The sequence below is a fragment of the Cetorhinus maximus genome, chromosome 13, assembly GCF_964194155.1.
Source record: "Cetorhinus maximus chromosome 13, sCetMax3.hap1.1, whole genome shotgun sequence".
Taxonomy (NCBI): domain Eukaryota; kingdom Metazoa; phylum Chordata; class Chondrichthyes; order Lamniformes; family Cetorhinidae; genus Cetorhinus; species Cetorhinus maximus.
In genome coordinates, this window is record NC_135891.1 from 83,110,036 (window position 1) to 83,131,738 (window position 21,703).

Below are 21,703 nucleotides of genomic sequence, written 5' to 3' on the forward strand. Positions count from 1 at the left end.
CAGAATCAAATGTCACCCAATCACACAGCTGAAAGTACAGGGGTACTGGTAAATTGGTTTAACATTTCTTTCAAGGATCACACCACACTAGTTGTTACTATGAAACAGCACTGACAAAGTAAATCTTGAGAGGCTTGAGCCAACATTTAATATTGCCCTCTATCAAGAAGAAATATATAAGAAACTGGTTGTAATGTGCTGTTCGTGCCTTCACCGCTCTCATTACAACTGAGCAATCGGAATTCTCAAAAGTGCGATCAATCTGACCGTCAAAAAGGTTCTTGCCCTTACCTGAGATAAACTGTGCATTGAAATTGTTTTCTTGTGCAATGGCATCGCCTTAAATAAAGAGGATATGGTATATTGCAACACTGGCAACACTTCAAAAATATTTAACTGTAAAGCACTTTGGGACATCCTGAGGTCATGAAATGTACAATACAAGCTCTCTTTTTCTATGGTAAGGCAAATCAAAATAGTGGTTCCTATTGAAGCTACTCTATTTTGTGATGTTCTCATCTGTTTTAAGGTACATTCTAGTAAAGAAAGTTAAAATGGTGGATCTTATTAGCAAAGCCCTTTTAATAAGAAGCTCAAGCAAGAAAGCCCACTATTTTCACTTGAGTTATCGCATGCTCCTAAATGTAAATTAAAATAATGTCTAATAGATTCAACACGCCACAGATCTTGGGAAGGAATAAATGGTATGAGCAGGTGTCATAACGTATTGGATCATTGATTGCTTTGTATGTATTTATACAGATATCAAGAGGACACCTTGAAGGAGTGACCCAGAGTATTTCTCCAGACAATCTTCCTTTAATACAAAGTCAACATATCTACATACACAGTGGTTTTTTTATAACCAATTATATTTTCAGTTATAAGTAACAGTTGTTCAAAAGCAATAATCACTTGGCCCTCAAACAAATGACAGTTCCTTTGTTTTTTCAACATCCCATTAATTTGGCTGTCATACAGGTTAAGTCTGGCAACTTTCCACGAGTTATTGAGTAAATTCATCACAGACGTTGACAAGGAACATGTCGGAATAAACCCAGGGTAGCAATCTGGAGCCCCAGGCTAATTTCTGTTTATCCCAACATATCAGAGTTCCATTTTGGGGCAAAATAAAGGAGGAAAGCAATCTTGATAAATGAAGCACATCCTTAAAATGGTACAAAGAAAGCTCTTTTAACATTCAGAATCCAATGATACATAGCCAGTCACAAACATTTCTACAGTGAAAAAATAGACCGTCTTTAAACATAATATGAACAAATAAATGTATTTTAAATGTTTTTTTGTTTCTTTTAATTTGACTGATAATTTTTTTGTTAAAAAAGGAACGAATACACAATTAAAAAAAAGATTATGTTTGTTGTATGTTACAAAACACAAAGGATTTTCACGAAAACCGCTCACAAATTCAACCTTTTCTGCTTTGCCTCAACGGTCTCCTCACCTGATCAAGTCATTAAGGTTTAGATTTTTTTTCTCTTGTGGATGTTGTTTATGTATTTCTTTGAAGCTGTTCCACTCTATAAATATGGGCTTCCTGCTTGCAGCCCCAAGGCCAAGTGGTGAAAAAGATCTTTTGCAATGCAATCCATTTTTAGACATTTTATAGTGGTGGGACTGTGGGGAGGGGTGTTGTGAAAGGGCCTTTTAGACTCTTCAGTTAAGGGCCTATTGGTGGCTATTTTGATGGACAGAACAATGGTCAGTGACATTACTGAAACTTCAAGGAGCTCTCCACTACAGGACAGATATATTAACTTTATAAAAAGATAATTAAAAAGCTTACCTTATAAAAAAGTAGGAATCATGGTGGAAACTGAACTACATCTGAGATTTGGACTCATTTCTGGTATTTATGCAAAGTGAGGTTTAAGAAAATAACACTCAAGATTAATCATTGTACCCTGAAAGAAACACCTAGACTGGCTGTCTATTGTAATGTTCCCTCACAAAGATAGAGATAAATGAAGCATGAGTTGCTGACTGCCAACTACCATTGACCTCTGCCAATCAGGAAGGTAGGAAGCTAGGGTTAAAGATCAAAGGTGGGAACTGTTTGGTAAGTCAGCAAACCACATGTCATAAGATGGATATCAAACCCAATGAAAAAATATTTTATAACTTTGGAGAATTGAAACTCTGATATGAGCTTTAAAGAGAATAAATTTGCAGTGCACTTTGCTTTTTGCTCAATGTGCCATTCATTACTGAACAGTTTGCAAACCACAAATTCCTGCTGATAGTGATTCTTTATATGAGGATATTGTTCCCTGAAAGTGGCCATTTGATACTGCTGTTTTAATGGGGGCTCATTTAATTTGGTTGCTTCCAGCGAATTAAAATCTTGCTATTTCAAAAACTTAAAATGTCTTTGCAGGATCAGTCACCCAAAATTGCCCTTTTTTTTTTGAAGAGGGGAAATAGTAAAACTCTATCCACTGAAGGATAAATACAACTGCACGTTTATAAAAAGGTCCTACTCTGTTTAATGTCATGGTCACAGAAAACCTGTCCTTTTGTTGGCTTTGATGTCACCAAAAACACCCAAAATTCCAACCACTGCCTCAGCATCATGAAGTGTGTATGTTGGATCACCTGGTTTGCTAAGCCACACACTCAAAACAACCCTTTGAAAGATACTGACGAAGCTGGGGTAACCAAATAAGTGATTATAATGCCAGCTATTTATGGAACTTGCGATGTCCAATAACTCATTATAGCAGTTAAGGATGTGAATTGTTGGTAGGGGTGCAGAGCATCACTAGGGACATTAATAAATGAGATGATCTTTTCAAAAGTGTCACAAAATAATTATATTTCTTTAAAATTTATATTATTCAGTAATTTAATTTCCTTCAGGCCAACAAGAAGGTGCCATTTCTTCTTCCCCACTTTTTTTTTCCAAATTAGTACAATTAACAGGGTTGATGCATTTTATGATTAGACAGGGAGATGAACAGATGACACCATTATCTGAGGGACTTTTCCACTTCACTGTTTGCTGGCAACATCCCTAGCAGAAGGAGGGCAAGCCATGAACTCCCAAAACCCGAATTTTTAACTGGAAGATCTGAATGAGAATAAATTGGTTGTCCCAAGGGCTTTGTGTCATTAAATCTCTTCAGCAGCCCTCGAAATTATACAAGCAATGTTCCGGAGAACATAGGGGGAGCATTATCATGTTTTGTCCAGCCAACACATTCGTCACTTTTTTGTTGTTATTATCTAAATATGGGTGCTTCCATGGATATAACTCATTCCCCCCTTCAGCTTGTTCATTTAGATGGATGCAAATTTATGGTTTGCATTTATGATCAAGAGATGCTTTGGTGCTTCAGGCTGGAATGCGTAAATGCGGCGTTTCTTTTTAATTTATTCTTTTCCTTCCTTGTGTAATATTTTAGACTATCTCCGTGCACGATCCCTTACTCAAAGAGCCAAGCAAGAGCCTTTTGCCACTCCCTCCCCTTTGATCAAACAGGAGGAGTTGTGTGGTTGCACTACTATTGACTTTCTCATGCTTCAGCTCCATTTCAGGTCATTGACCCAATTGAAACTGTCAGCTCATCATTTCGAGGATAAATATCCTCATGCCTCTTGCATGGCTTGCTATTACCACCAGCTGAGGCGATGTTTTTATACTGGTCTGAGGTTTTCAATGGAAAAGGTCAGTAATGTACCTACCCCCCTTAAAATGAGCCCATAACCATCCAACATTGACAGCCGCAATAGCTCACCTATGTGTAGTTCCTTCACAATTACAGCATTAAAATAATGGTAAAAACAGGAAACAATCATGGAGGGACCGAAAGTAGATTCACAATGGGATCTGGTGTAGGGGGAGAAGGCACAGATGCAGAACATGCATAGATGAAGCATGGCCCAGTGAGGACTGCCGAAGGGTAGAAAAAAACCCGCTACCTTTAATGACCACACAGTAGCCAAAACCAGTAGGAAAGGACACCTGCAGTAAATATGATTTTGTGAGCGATTCCCTTCAATGCTGTTCCATAGCTTTGATTAGTAAAAGGGATTTTAAGCAAGCAGAACTCTAATGGTGTAACCAAAGACAGGATCCCATCGTTTCATGTTTTCCCTTCATCCACTTTCTGAATGACTTTTTGCTTGTCTGTCCTTAATATTTCATCAGACAGTCCACACAGGAGGAAATCCAGATCCATTTCACCACAGTTGAACACTTGAGGTAAGTAGGACTTGTCTGATAATTAAAATGATACCCCCCCCCAACAGACCAGGGTCCTTCTTCTCTTCTGGGTTACAACATTGAGTTCCCTTAGGGTCCATCCGAAATGTCTTCCCCCTGGCGGTGGTTAGAATTAAAGTACTTTTCAAGCACGCTATATGGCTCAGAAGAGGTGCTCTGTGTCCATGTGGCCTGTTAGAGTTTGGTGATCAATGGCTTTTTACGTTGCATAATGATCAAAACTCCCAAGATACTCCAATGCCGCTTGATAGCAGAACTGATACTCATCCTGAAAACACAGAAACCGAAGTTTCATCAAATGAGAATAAAATTTTAAACTGAATCTGAAGACCAAAATACTCATTGGATATGCAGAAATAAGTTAAATTTATGTAACACTTTTCATATCCTCAAGATGTCCCAAAGTGCTTCAGAGCCAATTAATTAGTTTACTAAGTGAAACATAGGAGCCAATTTCCACACAGCAAGGTTCCACAAAACTAATGAAATGAGTGATTAGATAATCTGTTTTGGGGATGTTGGTTGATAAACACCAATGGTAGAACTTTCCCTCCATCGGTGGGGTTGTGTGGGGGTGGGCGTGGACCCGATTGGTGCCTCCGATTGTGTCCATGCCGCCATTTTGCCTGGGTGGGCCAATTAAGGCCCGCCCAATGTCTCGTGCACCCAGAAGTGCTGTGCGCTCCCTGATCAGGCAAGGGGGGGTGGTGGTGGGGGGTTCCCTGAGTCAGGAGTGCACAGAGGTTCCTCAGGGAGATTAGTTTTAAGTTTTACCAGTTCAATAAAGTGTTGAAAAAATTTTTATGACATGTGCCCTCATGTGAAACTGTCACATGAGCTGGGACAAGTGCATTAATTTCAATAAAAACTTTTGAGAAAATTTAAAATCATCCATGAAACCTCATCCCGCCCGTGGATGAGGTTTCATGATAAATGCAAAGGCTGCCTGGGCTCTTCGCCTGCCCACCAACCTTAAGGTTGGACGGGCAGCTCCATTAGTTATTTTAATTGTTAGTTAAATGGCCTTAATCGAAAATCTAAATGATGCACAGTGTGTCCCGACGTCACCCTGCCCCCGCTCGCTGAGCTTAAGATTCTCCTCCAAGAAAGCTTTCCTGCCAAAGGATCTTCTACATCCAGCTGAGAGGTCAGACTCTCTGAAAGGAAATACACACTAATTGGCTGCCATTTGCTTCCAAAATACTGGAAGAAACTCAACACAGAGCTGTAATTGGGAATGTATTCTTGTGTGTGTGAAACTGAACAAAATTTCTTTTACAAAACATTTGTTAATTCATAACATGGACAGTGCTTGAATTACTGTCCATAACAAGGGAAAAATATTGTCTATAGACAGGAACCTGGACACTCCCTCTACAGAGCCCCACAGCTCCCTGCACATTAGCAGCCGATTACTAATAATACAAACAGTGGAAAAGTAAGTTGCAAACTGCAGAATTGATCAGAGAGTCAAACAGGCTTGCGAGTGAGTCGGTAAGAATGCATTTACAGTACAAGTTTACCAGAAACCACTTTGCAATTATTACACTAAATTTGTATGGGACAAACCTAGAGTCACGGCCTGCCCTGACTCTAGATTGAAACTGCATTTACACTACAGCAAGCTACAGCCGCAACTTAAATACATTCCATTTGCTGATGACACAAAGATAGATAGAGGTTACAAAGGGGCGGATTGTTGCAGAGTTGGGACGACTCCAGAGCAATTTAAAAATGGAAGGCAAGAGCTGATTCCCAGATTCCCACTTCAATTTCTGGCGTTGGCAACTTTCATGGGTTGCGAGCCTGCAACCTGCACTCCAGACCTGACCAGCCCCATTGCGGGTGTAGGCATCTCCTTAGCTGCTGCAATTTCATGGAGTCAGGCCAGCTTCTCCATGACTCATGGTTCACAGCTCCTCGGTCATGGATTTGGGAACCTTCTGAAAAGTAATTTTGAAAGGTCTTACCCATGCCCCTCAGCCACTCCCCATGTCCCCTCATACCCTTCATGTTAACTAAATGTCATCTGAGTTTCCACCTATCCTCATGATTCATGCTTGGCTGAGAGCCCAGGCCCATAAAAGCATCAGCCCAGCAGGAATTCTGTTTTGACAAGTGGTGAACTGTTGACTTTGCTTGATTGACATCTTTTGGTAGTTATAATAAGTTGTTCTTTCCGTGATCTCTTTTGTCAATATCTCAATGGCCAGGATTTTACGGCCCCTCCCGCCTGGCCGGACATTATGCTCCCGCCGCACTGAATGGAGATTTAAATGGCTCACCTCATCCATCGGGGGAGAGATGCCGCTGCCGCGGGGTCGTAAAATCCTGGCCAATGTTTATTTGGACAAAAGTCAGAGGTGTAAAGTGTTTGAAGCCTCTATTATTGATACTTTAATGATCTAACTGCTTGACAATTTTATGGAGTTGTAGGAACAGAAGTTTTTATATCAAAGTACATTTCCAAATGGGTGTTTCTTTTCTCAGCAATTCCACATTTGCCATGCTTATTGTATGGCTCGTTGGTTATATACATAGTGCATACTGGGTGAATGGGCATGAAAGGGGTATGAGTTGGCATTGAGTGTATGAGAGGTCATGGGGAGGGGTGTTGACATGGAAAGTATGAAAGGACATGGGGAATTGGTTGGGGGCTGTGTGAGGCAAGGGCTGGAGGGCCTAACTGCTTTTATTACCACTGGGACGAAATCCTAGAGAACTGAGGCAGGCCTTTTAACCAGCCCGCCTTGGCCTGCCCCTGTGGCTGCCTAGGATCTGTTTTCAGGATCAACGTGCTAGACTCTATCTCCCAGCGCCGCCGAGGAGGTATTTCTTCTCTCAGAGGGTCATTAGTTTTGGGAAATCTCACAGACAGCGTTGGAGACATGGTCATTGAATATATTCAAGGCTGAATTCAACAGATTTTTGATCAACAAGGGAGTGAAGCATTCTAGGGGACAGGCAGGAAAGTGGAGTTAAAACCACAGTCAGATCAGGCCATGATCTTATTGAATGGCAGAGCAGGCTCGATGGACTGAATGGCCTACTCCTGCCCCTTTTATTTAATGATCTTAAGATATTCAATCCAGATGGCACAGCCTCTCCTTTCTAATCAGATCAAGATAGCCTGGGGGCAAAGGGCAGGCTGTTACTCACTCCCGCGTGGCACTGTTATCCATTTTAAGAGGCTTGCTTTATAGACCATCACTTTTACCCAGGCTACTTGATAGCCAGGAAGTCCAGCATGATGGTCCCTTCTCCAGTGGTCACCATGGGATAACGTATGGGCGATTGGAGACACATACCTGAAAGTCCATAGTGTAGCATTGCTATATAGCCCATTCATAATTAAAAGTGCACTATTTTGTAACACTGATTTTTACAATTCTTAGGATATGTCCACATAAATATTTTTTTTACATGAATAAACAGATCTTCCCGGAAGCCAATGGTGCCCATGAATCCCACACTTATTTGGGAAGAGCTTAGAAACCTCAACATCTTTACAATTGATTACAGTTTATGCCTCTTAATTCAATGTTGCTTAATTCAAGCTATCTGATAATCGATTTTTTTAAAGCAATTTCCACTTTGCTGCATTATTTATCTTGCGTAATACAAATTATTGGATAACTAATTATTTATTTCAACTGTTGAACTATCAGGCATAGATTTATCTAGTTTGCTCAGCCAGCTCATCAGATAGATAAACTGCCAGCCTAAAACTAGAGACTGACCATGAGGTGTGCATCAGAGCTGGGTGTTTAATTTTCAACAGACAGCCTAACTTTCATCTCCAGAGGAATACAATTGAAAAGCAGAGAAGTTAATTCAAACTTGTATAGGACCTTGCTTAGAACACATTTATTTCTGTGCACAATTCTGGTCTCCATGTTATAAAAAGGCTTTAGAGGCACGGTCCTTACCTCTGTCTGTACCATGGCTGGCCGCTGTGTCCGGAGCATCTTCACAGTCTGGAAGATGTCCACAACGCCTTCGTACCTCATTCTTTCCAAGACGATGCTGAGTGTAATGAAAACCCCAGTCCTCCCAACTCCAGCACTAATGAAATGAAGGAATTCACATTAGATTGTACAAATTGGAGACTAAACCACTTTTTTTTGATTATTATTTGCTCAATTATATACTTAATTCCTGGAATGAAGCATGAATCCAAAACCTTCTGATTCTGAGCGAGAATGTTACCAGCCAAAGTGATGGTTGATAGTATTCCAGTGACACCTCAAATTTCAAAAGCCTTTTTTTAGGCCAATTTAAAGGATATTGCTTCTCCAAATACGGCATCTATCACTTACCTGCAATGAACTGAGATGGGACCATCTTGGCCAAACTGTTCCTTGGTTTTATGCACTTGTCCTATAAAGTCAATGAAACCCTCTCCGGATTTTGGCACTCCTTGCTCTGGCCAGTCTGTAAACTGGAACTGCCGGACAGTCCGCGACTGCCCATCCTGTGGAGGAAAAAGAACTGCTTTAGGCACTGGATAGTGAGCATAACATCCCATTTCATAAAGTACCAGAATGAATAAAGTTAAGACTGAACAGGCTTCCTGACAATGGAACAGTTTATGAGTAGGCCAATTCTTTTAACCCTTTCCACCAAGCCCCAGTTTAGCTTTGAGCAAACAAAATTTCCAGGAGACATGATTCTACGATAAAGGCAAAATACTGCGGATGCTGAAAATCTGAAATAAAAGCAGAAAACGCTGGAAAGCTCAGCAGATTGGGGTGTATCTGTGGAGAGAGAAACAGAGAGTTAATGTTTTGAGTCCACCTGAAGAAGTCATACAGACTCAAAACATTGGGCAGGAACTTCCAGTCATTGAGCGGGGGCGGGGCCCACTCGCCGACATGTAAAATGACGCGGGATGAATTCCTCCCGACGTCACCCCGCATCATTTCCATTTTCAGGTCGGTGGGGGCGCAGCCGAGTCAGCTGTGTATCCGCCGACCTGTCAACGGCCCATTGAGGCCATTGAGAAACTAATTAAAATCATGAACAGACCTGCCTGTCCATCCTTAAGGTTGGCGGGCAGGCCGGGAGCCCTGGCGGGCTTCAGAAAAAGCATGAAACCTCATCCATGGGCGGGATGATGTTTCATGAGAGTATTTAAATTTTTAATAAAGGTTTCAGTTAAAGTTATGGACATGTCCCAACTCATGTGACAGTGTCACATGAGGGGACATGTCAGGGAAATTTTTCTATTATTTGTATTGCAAATTTTAATTTGGAGCCGATCTCCCTGAGGCAGCACTTAGCTTCAGGGAGATCCGTGCGCTCTTTATCGCGCATGCGCAAAAGGCTGAGGGCATCTCCCCCGCCTGCATAGGGAGCACATAGCGCTTCCTGGCGGTAGTCATGCTGGGCGGTCCTTAATTGGCCCACCCACGTAAAACGGTGGTGCCGATCGGAGGCGCCCGCGCCCGTTCCTGCACTCCCGCCCCCCCCCCCCCACCCATTGGTGGGGGGGAGGGAAATTTTTCCCATTAACTCTGTTTCTCTCTCCACAGATGCTGCCGGACCTGCTGAGTTTTCCAGAATTTTCTGTTTTTATTTTATATTATATGACATGACCCTACGTTTCTGCTGACATAGCTAAGTTTGGTCTTTTGTGTTGAGAGATGTACAGGGTTCAAATCGAGCCGATGTGATGAAAGTCTCCTCCATTTGTTAGAAGTAAGCATCCTCTGTACATTGAGTTTAGGCAGTCTCAACCAAGATCCCCATGGGCATGGACCCAGAGCAAAATTAGCCCCAATTGGACACTGATTTGGAAATAACGGAATATGTTATTGGATTAACATGTCACCCAAAAGATTACACAGCAAGCCCTCAGTACTGCTCTCAGGTGTCAGCCTGAATTACATGCCTGCAGTGAGGTTTGAAGCCACAGCCTTTTGACTTAGAGGCAGGGATGTTACTGCTGAACCAAGGCTGATACAATCTACTCAAATCTCATCATTCTGACCTTTCCCTGTACCTTTTAATACATTTCATCAAACGTTATGCAAATCCTTCTTAAATATCACGAGTGATTCAGCTTCATGAGCTACTCGTGGAAAAGTGTTCCGCGTTCTAATAAACCCTCTTGTGAAAAGTTCCTTCTAACCTCTGTCTGCACTTCCATGGTGTCCACAAATTTGGTCTGTCCTTTTTCCCTTCTCACTTGTGCAATTTGTGATGTCTCCCTTTAGCAAACGGAAAATTCAGCGTACCATTGGGCCAATCACAGCAGCAGTTGTGTCTATATTTCTTGCTGCTGGCTGTTCCTGTTTTAATTGTGTGGATCTGGAACTTTGGAAAGGGCTGTTCTTAGTGCAGTTGCCTCAAGTGGTGAATACACCCTGAGTTAGAACGCCAAGATCTGTTAATAGTAGCAACTCAGATGAATACTGTAAACTGATGAGAGAATTGATTCAGAATTTAATGTGACCCGCATGGTTCCATAGTAGGTACCTAAACAGCCCATGAGGCAGACAACCTGGGCCCACTGCATTTGGAACAGTGTGCAGCAATGCACGAGGTATTCATTCTCAGCCCTGGCTTTGAACCTGTCGGAAAACTTACATTTTGAAGAGAAGAAAGTTTTCAATCCTAGTCAAACTTTTGATGGGTTACTATTGTAATAGTTTTACATCTGGTATTTTTACATTTCTAAACAGCCAGCTTTCCTTGTGGCTCCTGGGGAAGGATAGAGAGAATAATTGAATCTGCCTGATGGAACTTTGCAGGATAGCTTGTGAAGTGTTGTCTCCCAATTCAACGTGCACATCGTGGAAACTAATCATTCCTGTGACACATTCCCTTTGACAACAACTGGGGTGGCCCTCAAGCAGTAAAAAAAAAAATCATGTGTTCTGGTTCATTGGTTTTTGATGGAGTAAAATCCTCCTGGAGAATTCCAATAATTTGGCAGTAATGTGGCTGGGAGTGAGCGGGCAGGAGAAATGCTACGGTCAATAATGAGTGTTCGGAGCAATTCAAAAATGTAAATTCTAACAAGTCCCCCTCTGGGAAATCTTCTGCAAAGCTATCAAAGATTTGACTAGGATTGAAAACTTTCTTCTCTTCAAAATGTAAGTTTCCCGACAGGTTTGGAGCCAGGGCTGAGAATGAATACCTCGTGCATTGCTGCACATTGCTCCAACTGCAGTGGGCCCAGGTTGTCTGCCTCATGGGCTGTTTAGGTACCTACCATGGAACCATGCGGGTCACATTAAATTCTGAATCAATTCTCTCATCAGTTTACAGAATGCATCTGAGTTGCTAATATTAACAGATCTTAGCGTTCTAACTCAGGGTGTATTCCCCACTGAGGCAACTGCACTAAGAACAGTCCTTTCCGAAGTTCCAGATCCACACAATTAAAACAGGAACAGTCAGCAACAAGAAACATAGCCACAACTGGAGCTGAGTCACTTACGCCTCACAGGATAGTCAAGGCTCTTGGGCCACATATAGCCCACTGAACTTTGACACCTTAGAGCTGCAGCTAATTCCAGATCATGAGGTATGGAAAAGTGGCCAGTACCCAACATTTAGCTTATAAAAACCTCAGCGAAAAAGCATGTGGCCAATTGCACTTTCTGATTAATTAGGAAATTTCACCAACAATCCCACCAGCAGAGCTATCACATTTGTTTGATAAATGTTGTGAAGGAAGTTATCTGTAAATTTACAGCAATTTAATGGGAGCTAACGCAGATTAGTTCCACCCTTTTGAATTCTATATAAAATAGGGATTGGAAAGGATTTGGTTAAGTGGATTTCTGGTGACTGGGAAGGGATCTTTAGTCCATTGGAATTCTATAAAATGGCAAGAAATGGGAAAGGTTTTGATTCTTTAAAATCTCAACTTTTCTTGGGTTTTCATCTGGATTAAATTGAGATTGCAATGATTTCAGTGACATAGCAGCCATGTCTCGGATGTAGCACTCTCACTTGAATCAGAAGATTGTGAGTTCAAGCCCTTTTCCAACAACTCCAGCACCTATCCAAGCTGACACTTCAGTGCAATACTGAGGGACTGCAGCACTGTTGGAGATGCTATCTTTTGAATAGTCTTGTGGTAGAGTGGGTGGCGTTTCCTGCCTCGGAGCCAGAAGCTCTGGGTTCGAGGCCCGCTCTGGGACTTGATGGCTACGGACGGTGCATTCAAAATGTGGCCAAATAGGTTGATGACCAACATGCAAATCCTTCCAATACGCCTATGACAAGTGGTAAGAATGAGGGAGTCTCCTGGTCAGTCAGAAATGTGTGGTAGCTGCAGTGCAACAGCCTCCTCACTCCACACGCAAGCTCCTGCCACGGGCTATACACCATGGTAAGCATTCTCCTCACTTCGAGGGACTGCTGATGATGATAATTTTTTTGAACGAGATGTTAAACCAAGGCCCTGCCTGACCTCACAGCATTAAAAATCTTATAACACTATTTGAAGAAGTGCTAGGGTGTTCTTCCCCGTGTCCTGACCAGTATTTATCCCTCAACCAACATTAACAAAACGTGTTATCTAACCATTGCTGTTTATTGGATTTTACTCTGCTCAGATTGTCTTACTGTGTTTCCTACATTTCATCAGTGATTACACCTCAATGCACTCCACTAGTTATAAAACATTTTGGAATATCCTGAGATCATGGAAGGTGCTCAATAAGTGCAGGTCCTTTCCTTTATTCCTCTTTCAGAATTAAGAAAAAATAAACTGACAGACAGATTTGGTGTACGATGAGTCCGTTGCGTCAGCCATGTTTTGCAGAACAGGTTACCATAACAAGATAGCCCTGGAACGCAATCTGCCTCTGCCAATCACATACTGTATTCCGCTCCTATGAAGTACAGTGCTGGTTCTTTTGATATTAGAAGTTGAAATGTGCAATGGAATTGAATCCAACTTGAAGGGACCGAGATGCAAAGCTCCAAGATTAATAATGCCAAGGCTAAGTTATAAAATCATTAAAAAATCCATGATTGTTCTCATACAATCTAGACCAGATTTTCATGTCTCTGTCCATTTTGGAACAGAAGCGGGAGGGTGGGGGAATGGGGGGTGTGGGTGGGACTTAAAAGTGGCGGTGGGACCCGATTCCAGGATGCAGGGAGCGAGCCCGCACTCAGCAATCCCGACCTTGCCTACTCAATTGCAGAAGTGGACATTTTAGACTCCCTGCTATTTTCAATGGAGTCAGGCCTGTTTTGTTAGATGTGATTCACGGGACCTCAGAGGATTCGTGAACCACAGGGGAACCCCAGAACCAAGTGGAGAACCAAAAAGAACCAGCTGCCTGCTCCTGGAAATTTTTCATTGATGGGGTTTGAAAGACAAAAAAAAAAGTTTCAATAGTTAGATGTGCTTTTACCAAAATGATTGATTATAGGGCTCAGTCCCACAAAGGTAAGTTGACCAATGCATTGATCAGCATTGTATAAGTGTTGAGATGCATTAGAGTACTTTTCCCAATGGAAAAAGAGCTTGAATACAGTCTAAACTGAAGAAAACATCACTTGCAATCTCTAGTGTAATAATCAAAGTGATTTAAGTGCCCAGTGTCTTTTTAAAGTAACAAAATAGCCTCCAGCAGCTTTTACTTAGAGAAAAAAAGGCCCAGCTTGCCCCTGGACTGCCTTGATTGACAGGATGTATAGTGTAGCTAAGGGAAAAAAAATCTGGTTTTTCAGTTTCAATACACTCCACTCCTCCCAGGTTTTGTTATTATAGCTGAGTCCATTATGAATGCTTGGCTGAGTTGTAAAAGCTCCAGATCTATTTATCTCAGACAGGGGGCTGTGTCCACATTTTGAGTTTTAAGAGGTTAATAAAGGATTAGCTGCTTTTGATGTGGTTAGTGAAATAGATGTTCGTTTTTGACTTTAGGGGATTTAAAATTTTTGAATGGGCTATATTTTTGAATGAAAGTTTTTTTTCCCACAGATGTGCAGTTGAGTGAGAGCTCCATTAGATTGTTAGAAGTTTAATTCAATTTTCTCTCCATTTCAAAGGCATCGTTCCTGAGATCAACCCATAGTGGATACTGGCTGACTGACTATGAAGGATACATGGGGGGTATGGGGTGTATGGTGGGAATGGAGGTGGCATAGGGAAATGAGGGGACATGATGGGGCAAAGATTTGAAGGACTGATATTCATCATTAAAACTGGGCCGATGTCCTAGTAAATGGAGGTTGCTGTTCTAGTCTGGCTATCCGCCCACCTCTGTTTCCACCTTGGGCCTGCATCCAGAGGTGGCGAACCTGACTCAATCCTGCCCCCACCTCCCTGACATGAAAATATGGTGGACAGGGGCCTTTTTAAAGAGGAGATGGGTCTGCCAGGTTGGGACGCATCCCAGCTCGACCTTCTCACTGCCTCCACGAAAATCCAGCCCACAGTCACTATACAATCCTTGTAACATGTGGTTAATTTTGCAAGTACTCTTTAGCCATCATAATGGAGTTAAACATTAATGTAGTGTCTTCAAAAATAACTCACAGACCAGTTTTCACTATGTCTCTGTTTTAGGGGCTGTTTTGTGTGATTTTGAAATGACCAAACATGGCCTTTATGAAATAAATTCTAAAGCCCTACTTGGCCTCCTTTTTCCTTTACTTTGGCTGTGCTTTGTTAATCAAGTGATTTCACGCAGGCAATGAGTTAGCTTCTCTTTATAGCTGCCTGGGGCAATTCGAAGTATGGATGGTCAATTCTGTTGAGCGCAGTATAATGTTTAATGTTCTCAACTGTAGTTAAGTGGCTAGTTAGTGCCTAATTTATATCATACCTCATTTCCCTCTCTCGCTGATGCGCTCACTCCTACTCCTCTGCTGACGTTGTGGACTTTAGCTAGATTCTGGCATCATAGGGAGCAGGCCATCTCCTGCTACCTGGCCTATGTGGTCAATCTGTATGTGTGTGCTGGAATATCCAACCATGGCAGGCTATCACAATGATGCCCAAGTCTATCCTCATCCTTCACAGCATGGATGATTGGATAATGATCAGGGGCCAAATGACCAATTTCTTTCTCCCTTGACTAGGAGTACTGGGTCCAAATATAATATTCCTACTGCTCAGCTTACTGACGTCAGCTAACCCAACAGAGGCCAGGAACAGAGCTTGGATCTTTCCTGGGCTGTTCTGTTCCACATGTGGCAGGGCACCTACCGATCAAGCCAACGTAGAGAATAAAATTCATGTTTCTAGCAGTGATTGCAGGTTTATTTTTCTTCCTATCACTAGTTCTTATATCTTTCCATAGGCATCCCCTCCCTTGCAATGTAACAGCCAGAGCTACGAACATCAGTGAGGCTTGTGAAAGAAAGATTCATTGGTGCAATATCACGTCTCTTTGAAATAACGCGGATTACTCTGAAATGCAGTGCCTCCTGCTTTGTAGTCGTTTAGCACACAGAAAGATCCCACAAACAAATGCAAGATGCATAACCAGTTCATCTGGTTTCTGTTGATGGTGGTTTGGAACATAGGACTTAGGAGGAGGCCATTCGGCCCTTCCAGCCTGCTCCGCCATTCAATAAGGTCATGGCTGATCTGGTAGTTGTCTCAACTGCACTTTCCTGCCTGGCCCAATAATCCTCGACTCCCCTTGTCTATCAAAAATCTGTCTAACTCAACCTTGAATAAATTCAATGATGCAGCCTCCACTGCTTTCCGGGGATGGGAATTCCACATACTAAAGGCACTCAGAGAAAAAAATTCTCCTCAACTCAGTCTTCGAGACCTCTTATTCTTAAACTGTGTCCCCTAGTTCTAGTCTCTCCCACAAGTGGAAACATCGTCCCAGTATCTATCCTATCAAGTCCCCTCAGGGTCTTTATGTTTCAATAAGATCACCTCTCATTCTTCTAAACTCCAATGGATATACGCCTAACCAATTCAACCTTTCTTCACAGGATAAGCCCTTCATCCCAGGGTTAAGTTGAGCGAACATTCTCTGTACTGCTTCAAACGCAATTGTGTCTCTCATCAAACAAGGAGACCAAAACTGCATGCAGTACTCTGGACGTGGTCTCGTCAATGCCCTCACAGTTGCGGTAAAACTTACCTACTTTCATATTTCATTCCCTTTGTAATAAAAGCCAATGTTCCATTTGGTTCAGGGAGGAATGCTCCCTGAGGCTCTACTTTTCTTCAAACTATGCCATGGGATCTTTCATATCCTAAATGTTGGCTTGTTATTGCCTCTCTGACAGTGCAACAGTTCCTCAGGACCAACTATGCTCTTTAATCCTGGGCTGGACCACAAACCCACAACCCTCTTAACTCTCCATGGCTGCCAACTTGAACCAAACTGACATGATCAAATAGAGTTGAGACTGCAAACTTAATTCCCCAGGTAAAGCTGTCCATATCTTCAAGGATTAAAAACAGCTGAATAAGGACAATTTTTAAACCAAGATGCTTACAAACTCCAGAAAAGTGAGGATTAAAACAAAAATTATTAAAACCCTAGATTTTCCGATCACAATTACTTTAATGCTGGTAGTAACCTGTTCATAATGAATGGGTCTCTACTGGTGGTAAAATAGCACTGAGTGGAAAATCCAGTCCCTTCTTGAACACCCCTGTAAAACCCCTTTAAATCCATATTCCTGGGTTAATACCTTGTAAAATCTCAGATAAATCCTGGCGCTTGGTAAACCCTCTGCAACACTTCATCTAAATCCAGGTGCTTGGGCTAAAACCCCTGTACAATTCCTCTTAATTCAAACCCTTGGACTAGTACCCTTGTAAAATCCCTTTTTTAAATTCATTCATGGGGTGTGGGCTTCGCTGGCTGGGCCAGCATTTATTGCCCATCTCTATTTGCCCTTGAGAAGGTGGTGGCGAGCTGCCTTCTTGAAATGCTGCAGCCCATGTGGTGTAGGTACACCCAAAGTGCTGTTAGGAAGGGAGTTCCAGGATTTTGACCCAGCGACGGTTATGGAATGGTGATATATTTCCAAGTCAGGATGGCGAGTGACTTGGAGGGGAACTTCTAGTTGGTGGTATTCCCATCTGTCCATTGCCCTTGTCCTTCTTGATGGTCATGGTCATGGGTTTGGAAGGTGCTGTTGAAGGAGTCTTGGTGAATTCCTGCAGTGCATCTTGTAGGTGGTACACAGTGTTGCTACTGTGTGTCGGTGGTGGAGGGAGTGAATGTTTGTGGATGTGGTGTCAATCAAGCGGGCTACTTTGTCCTGGATGGTGTCAAGTTTCTTGAGTGTTGTGGGAGCTGTGCTCATCCAGGCAAGTGGAGAGTATTCCATCACACTCCTGACTTGTGCTTTGTAGATGGTGGACAGGCTTTGGAGAGTCAGGAGGCGAGTTACTTGTCACAGGATTCCTAACCTTTGAACTGCTCTTGTAGTCACAGTATTTATATGGCTAGTCCAGTTCAGTTTCTAGTCAATGGTAACCCCCAGGATGTTGATAGTGGGAGATTCAGTGATGGTGATGCAATTGAACTTCAGGGGGCAATGACTAGGTTCTTGCTTGTTGGAGGTGATCATTGCCTGACACTTGTGTGGTGCAAATATTACTTGCCACTTGTCAGCCCAAGCCTGGATATTGTCCATGTGTTGCTACATTTGGACATGGACTGCTTCAGTATCTGAGGAGTTGCAAATGGTGCTGAACATTGTGCAATCATCAGCGAACATCCCCACTTCTGACTTTATGATGGAAGGAAGGCCATTGATGAAGCAGCTAAAGATGGTTGGGCCGAGGACACTACCCTGAGGAACTCCTGCAGTGGTGTCCTGGAGCTGAGATGACTGACCTCCAACAAACATAACCATCTTCCTTTGTGCTAGGTATGACTCCAACCATCGGAGAGTTTTCCCCCTGATTCCCATTGACTTCAGTTTTGCTAGGGCTCCTTGATGCCACACTCAGTCAAATGCGGCCTTGATGTCAAGGGCAGTCATTCTCACCTCGCCTCGGGAGTTCAGCTCTTTTGTCCATGTTTGAACCAAGGCTATAATGAGGTCAGGAGTTCAGTGACCCTGGCAGAACCCAAACTGGGTGTCAGTGAGCAGGTTATTGCTAAGCAAGTACCGCTTGATAGCACTGTTGATGACCCTTTCTGTTACTTTACTGATGATTGACAGTAAACTGATGGGGCGGTAATTGGCCGGGTTGGATTTGTCCTGCTTCTTTTTGTGTACCTGGGCAATTTTCTACATAGCTGGGTAGATGCCAGTGTTGTAGCAGTACTGGAACAGCTTGCCTGGGGACGCGGCAAGTTCTGGGGCACAAGTCTTCAGTACTATTGCCGGAATATTGTCAAGGCCCATAGCCTTTGCAGTATCCAGTGCCTTCAGCCGTTTCTTGATATCACCTGGAATGAATCGAATTGGCTGAAGACTGACATCTGTGATGCTGGGGACCTCTGGAAGAGGCAGAGATGCATCATCCACTTGGCACTTCTGGCTGAAGATTGGTGCAAATACTTCAGCCTTATCTTTTGCGCTGATGTGCTGGGCTCCTCTATCATTGAGGATGGGAATATTTGTGCAGCCTCCTCTTCCAGTGAGTTGTTTAATTATCCACCACCATTCACGAATGGATGTGGCGGACTGCAGAGCTTAGATCTGATTCATTGGTTGTGGGATTGCTTTGCTCTGCCTATCACTTGCTGCTTATGCTGTTTGGCATGCAAGTAGTCCTATGTTGCAGCTTCACCAGGTTGACACCTCATCTTTAGGTATGCCTGGTGCTGCTCCTGGCATGCCCTCCTGCATTCTTCATTGAACCAGGGTTGACCCCCCTGGCTTGATGGTAATGGTAGAGTGGGGGATATGCTGGGCTATGAGGTTACAGATTGTAACCTCGAGTACAACTCTGCTGCTGCTGAAGGCCCTCAGTGCCTCATGGATGCCCAGTCTTGAGTTGCTAGATCTGTTCAAAATCTATCCCATTTAGCACGGTGGTAGTGCCACACAACAAAACCCTTGGAAAGCCAGAGCTTTAAATATTAAGATGAACTTTTATTCATCATAGTGAATAATTAGATGATGGAATTGGTTTATAATTTTTGCTCACAATAACATCACTGAGCTAGGTCAAACAGGAGTCTTCCCCAGGTTCAACTTTAATTATTAAGTATTGGCAATGCTCTCAATTTTGTGAGCGATGTAGTGATGCTGCACTATTGTTTTAATGGAAGCCACTCACAGTGTTAGACAATGAAACACTTCTATTTAAGCAGTGCTTTGCCACGTTGAGGGTCTAAAGCTTGCATCGCACAATGTATTACTTTTGCAGCGCAGTGGTTTTGGTTTGTAGGCAATCGTGGTGACCATCTTGCAATAGCAATGACCTACAAGCAGCATGGAATTAACTCGGCTAAGTGGTACAAAAATCAATGAATTATTAATGAAAACGCAAGTGTTGGGACTGCTGATTTGCATTTGCTACTGCTTTACTTGAGAAGCCCAGTAATGGAAAGCATAATCTTCATCATGTCTGATGCTTGGATAATGACTAGCCTTTGAAGATCAACTTTGCCTGGTTTTACTATTTATTCCTGTTTTGTAAGATTTTATTTTGGATTTGACAGGCATGGTTGGGCTGACAGGTCTACCTGTTAAGGTCTGGGAATCATTGAGAAAATAGACCAGCTAGCACAGGGTAATAGTCATGACATACTGACATTATACACAAACATCTTTTTCTATGGGCTTATACAATTGATGTGAATGTCAACAGTGAAACTATGCCTTTCAAGAGATTGCTCTGATTATTTACTGGAGGGAGTGAGCAGAACAATGGAGCATCTGAAAAAAATACCTAGTACATTTAGAGTACAGTTCCCAGGAGGAGTTATATTCCATATAAAAGGCATGGTTACTTGAGGTTCTCCCACATCAGTAGAACTGAGTGAAGAGGTCAAGTCATAAAGTGATACTGTTGCGTGAAATGGGTCTAACTGACAGCACAATCTCTGCTATTCTTAGCAAGAACTGTCAAAATGTGGAACTCGTTTCCCCGCCTCAGAATACCTTTCCTCCTATAACCTACAGATATTTAAAATTCAAGCCCTGCACCACCTCATTACTATTTACCTAGTCTCCTCTCCTACTCTTCTCAAGCTTCTTAGGTCCTGTCCCACGACCTAGGGCAGAATTTTGCCCTTGGCGTGTGTGATCAGCAAGGGCGGTTGGGAAGCCAACTGCTGCTCACGATCGACAGTACTCTGTGATTTCACGCTGGCGAGCCAATTAAGGCCCACCCAGCATGATACGCGAGCGGCAGTGCTGAACGCTGCCTGTGGGGGGGTGGGGGGGAGAGGAGGGCGAGCAGACCTGTAACGATCTTCACGCACGCGTGCGAGAGAGCGCTGAATATTCTCCGGGGCACAGAACTGCCTCAGGGAGATGAAGAATATATGGAGATAACTATTAACCAACAGAAAAATTTAATAAAACATGTCCCCTCATGTGACTCTGTCACATAAGCAGGGACATGTTTTTACTTAAAAATTAAAGTTTTTATTTCATACGTATTTGCTTTTGGAAACCTCATCCTGCCCGTGGATGAAGTTTCCAAAAAAAAATGCAAAGGCTGCTTGGCCTTTTCGCCTGCCCAACAACCATTAGGTTGAACGGGCAGTGAAAAATTAACGACAAATGATAACTTAATGGCCTTAACAGGCCTTTTAATTGTCGGCGGGCACACTGCTGGCTCTGGCACATGCCTGCCGACCAAACATCACACGTCACCTCACGTTCAGTCGGGTTGGGCTAAAAATTCTGGCCCCAGTTTTTTTTTAGTTAAGATTGAGCTGGTGTATTGATGGGGAGTGCTTATGTTTCTTTTAGGTATCTCTTGTGTCTCCTGCTCCAGCTTAAAACCTATTGCTTCATCACTACAACTTTACTAAACTAGTTTTCTTACATTTTTTGATACAAGTCAAAGCTTCTTATCTGATAAGTAGTCCTTTGCTCACTTCCATGTCTCCACTGTAGTCTTTCTTCTCTTTATTTGACCAACATTACAGTTTATTTCTCTTATGAAAAATCACAATCAAATTACCTGACGATTAAAAATTTGTTTGCACTAATTTCCCTTTTTGCATTTTATATCATAGTATTTACAGCACAGAAACAGCCTAATTTCAGCCCAACAGGTCCGCGCTAATGTTTATGCTCCACATAAGTCTCCTCTCACCTAACTCTATCAGCGTATCCTTCTATTCCTTTCTCCCTCATCCACTTATCTAGCTTCCCCTTAAATGCATCTATGCTATTAACCTCAACCACTCCATATGGTAGCAAGTTCTGCATTCCATCCACTCTCTGAGCTTTGCTGAGTTATCTACATTACTCGATTCAAATCATTGGATAATTGAAAATTTTCTGTGCAAAGCGTGATGCCAAAGGTAGATGGCACTGTTATCAGTGTTCCCACTCTTTCTGCTCTTCTTCAGCCCTCTT

At 42.6% G+C, this 21,703-nt stretch overlaps 1 protein-coding gene across 1 annotated transcript in view; it reads right to left on the minus strand.

Moving 5' to 3' along the window:
* Nucleotides 1-799: 799 nt before the first annotated feature.
* Nucleotides 800-21,703, minus strand: part of LOC144688768 (receptor-type tyrosine-protein phosphatase delta-like) — a 455,185-nt gene continuing 434,281 nt past the window's right edge. The window contains exons 33-35 of the mRNA XM_078555681.1: nt 8,566-8,720; nt 8,176-8,311; nt 800-4,514 (exon numbers count right to left, since the gene is read on the minus strand). Of these exons, the coding sequence (XP_078411807.1) occupies nt 4,446-4,514; nt 8,176-8,311; nt 8,566-8,720 (360 nt within the window). The 3' untranslated portion in view covers nt 800-4,445. The remainder of the gene's footprint in view (nt 4,515-8,175; nt 8,312-8,565; nt 8,721-21,703) is intronic.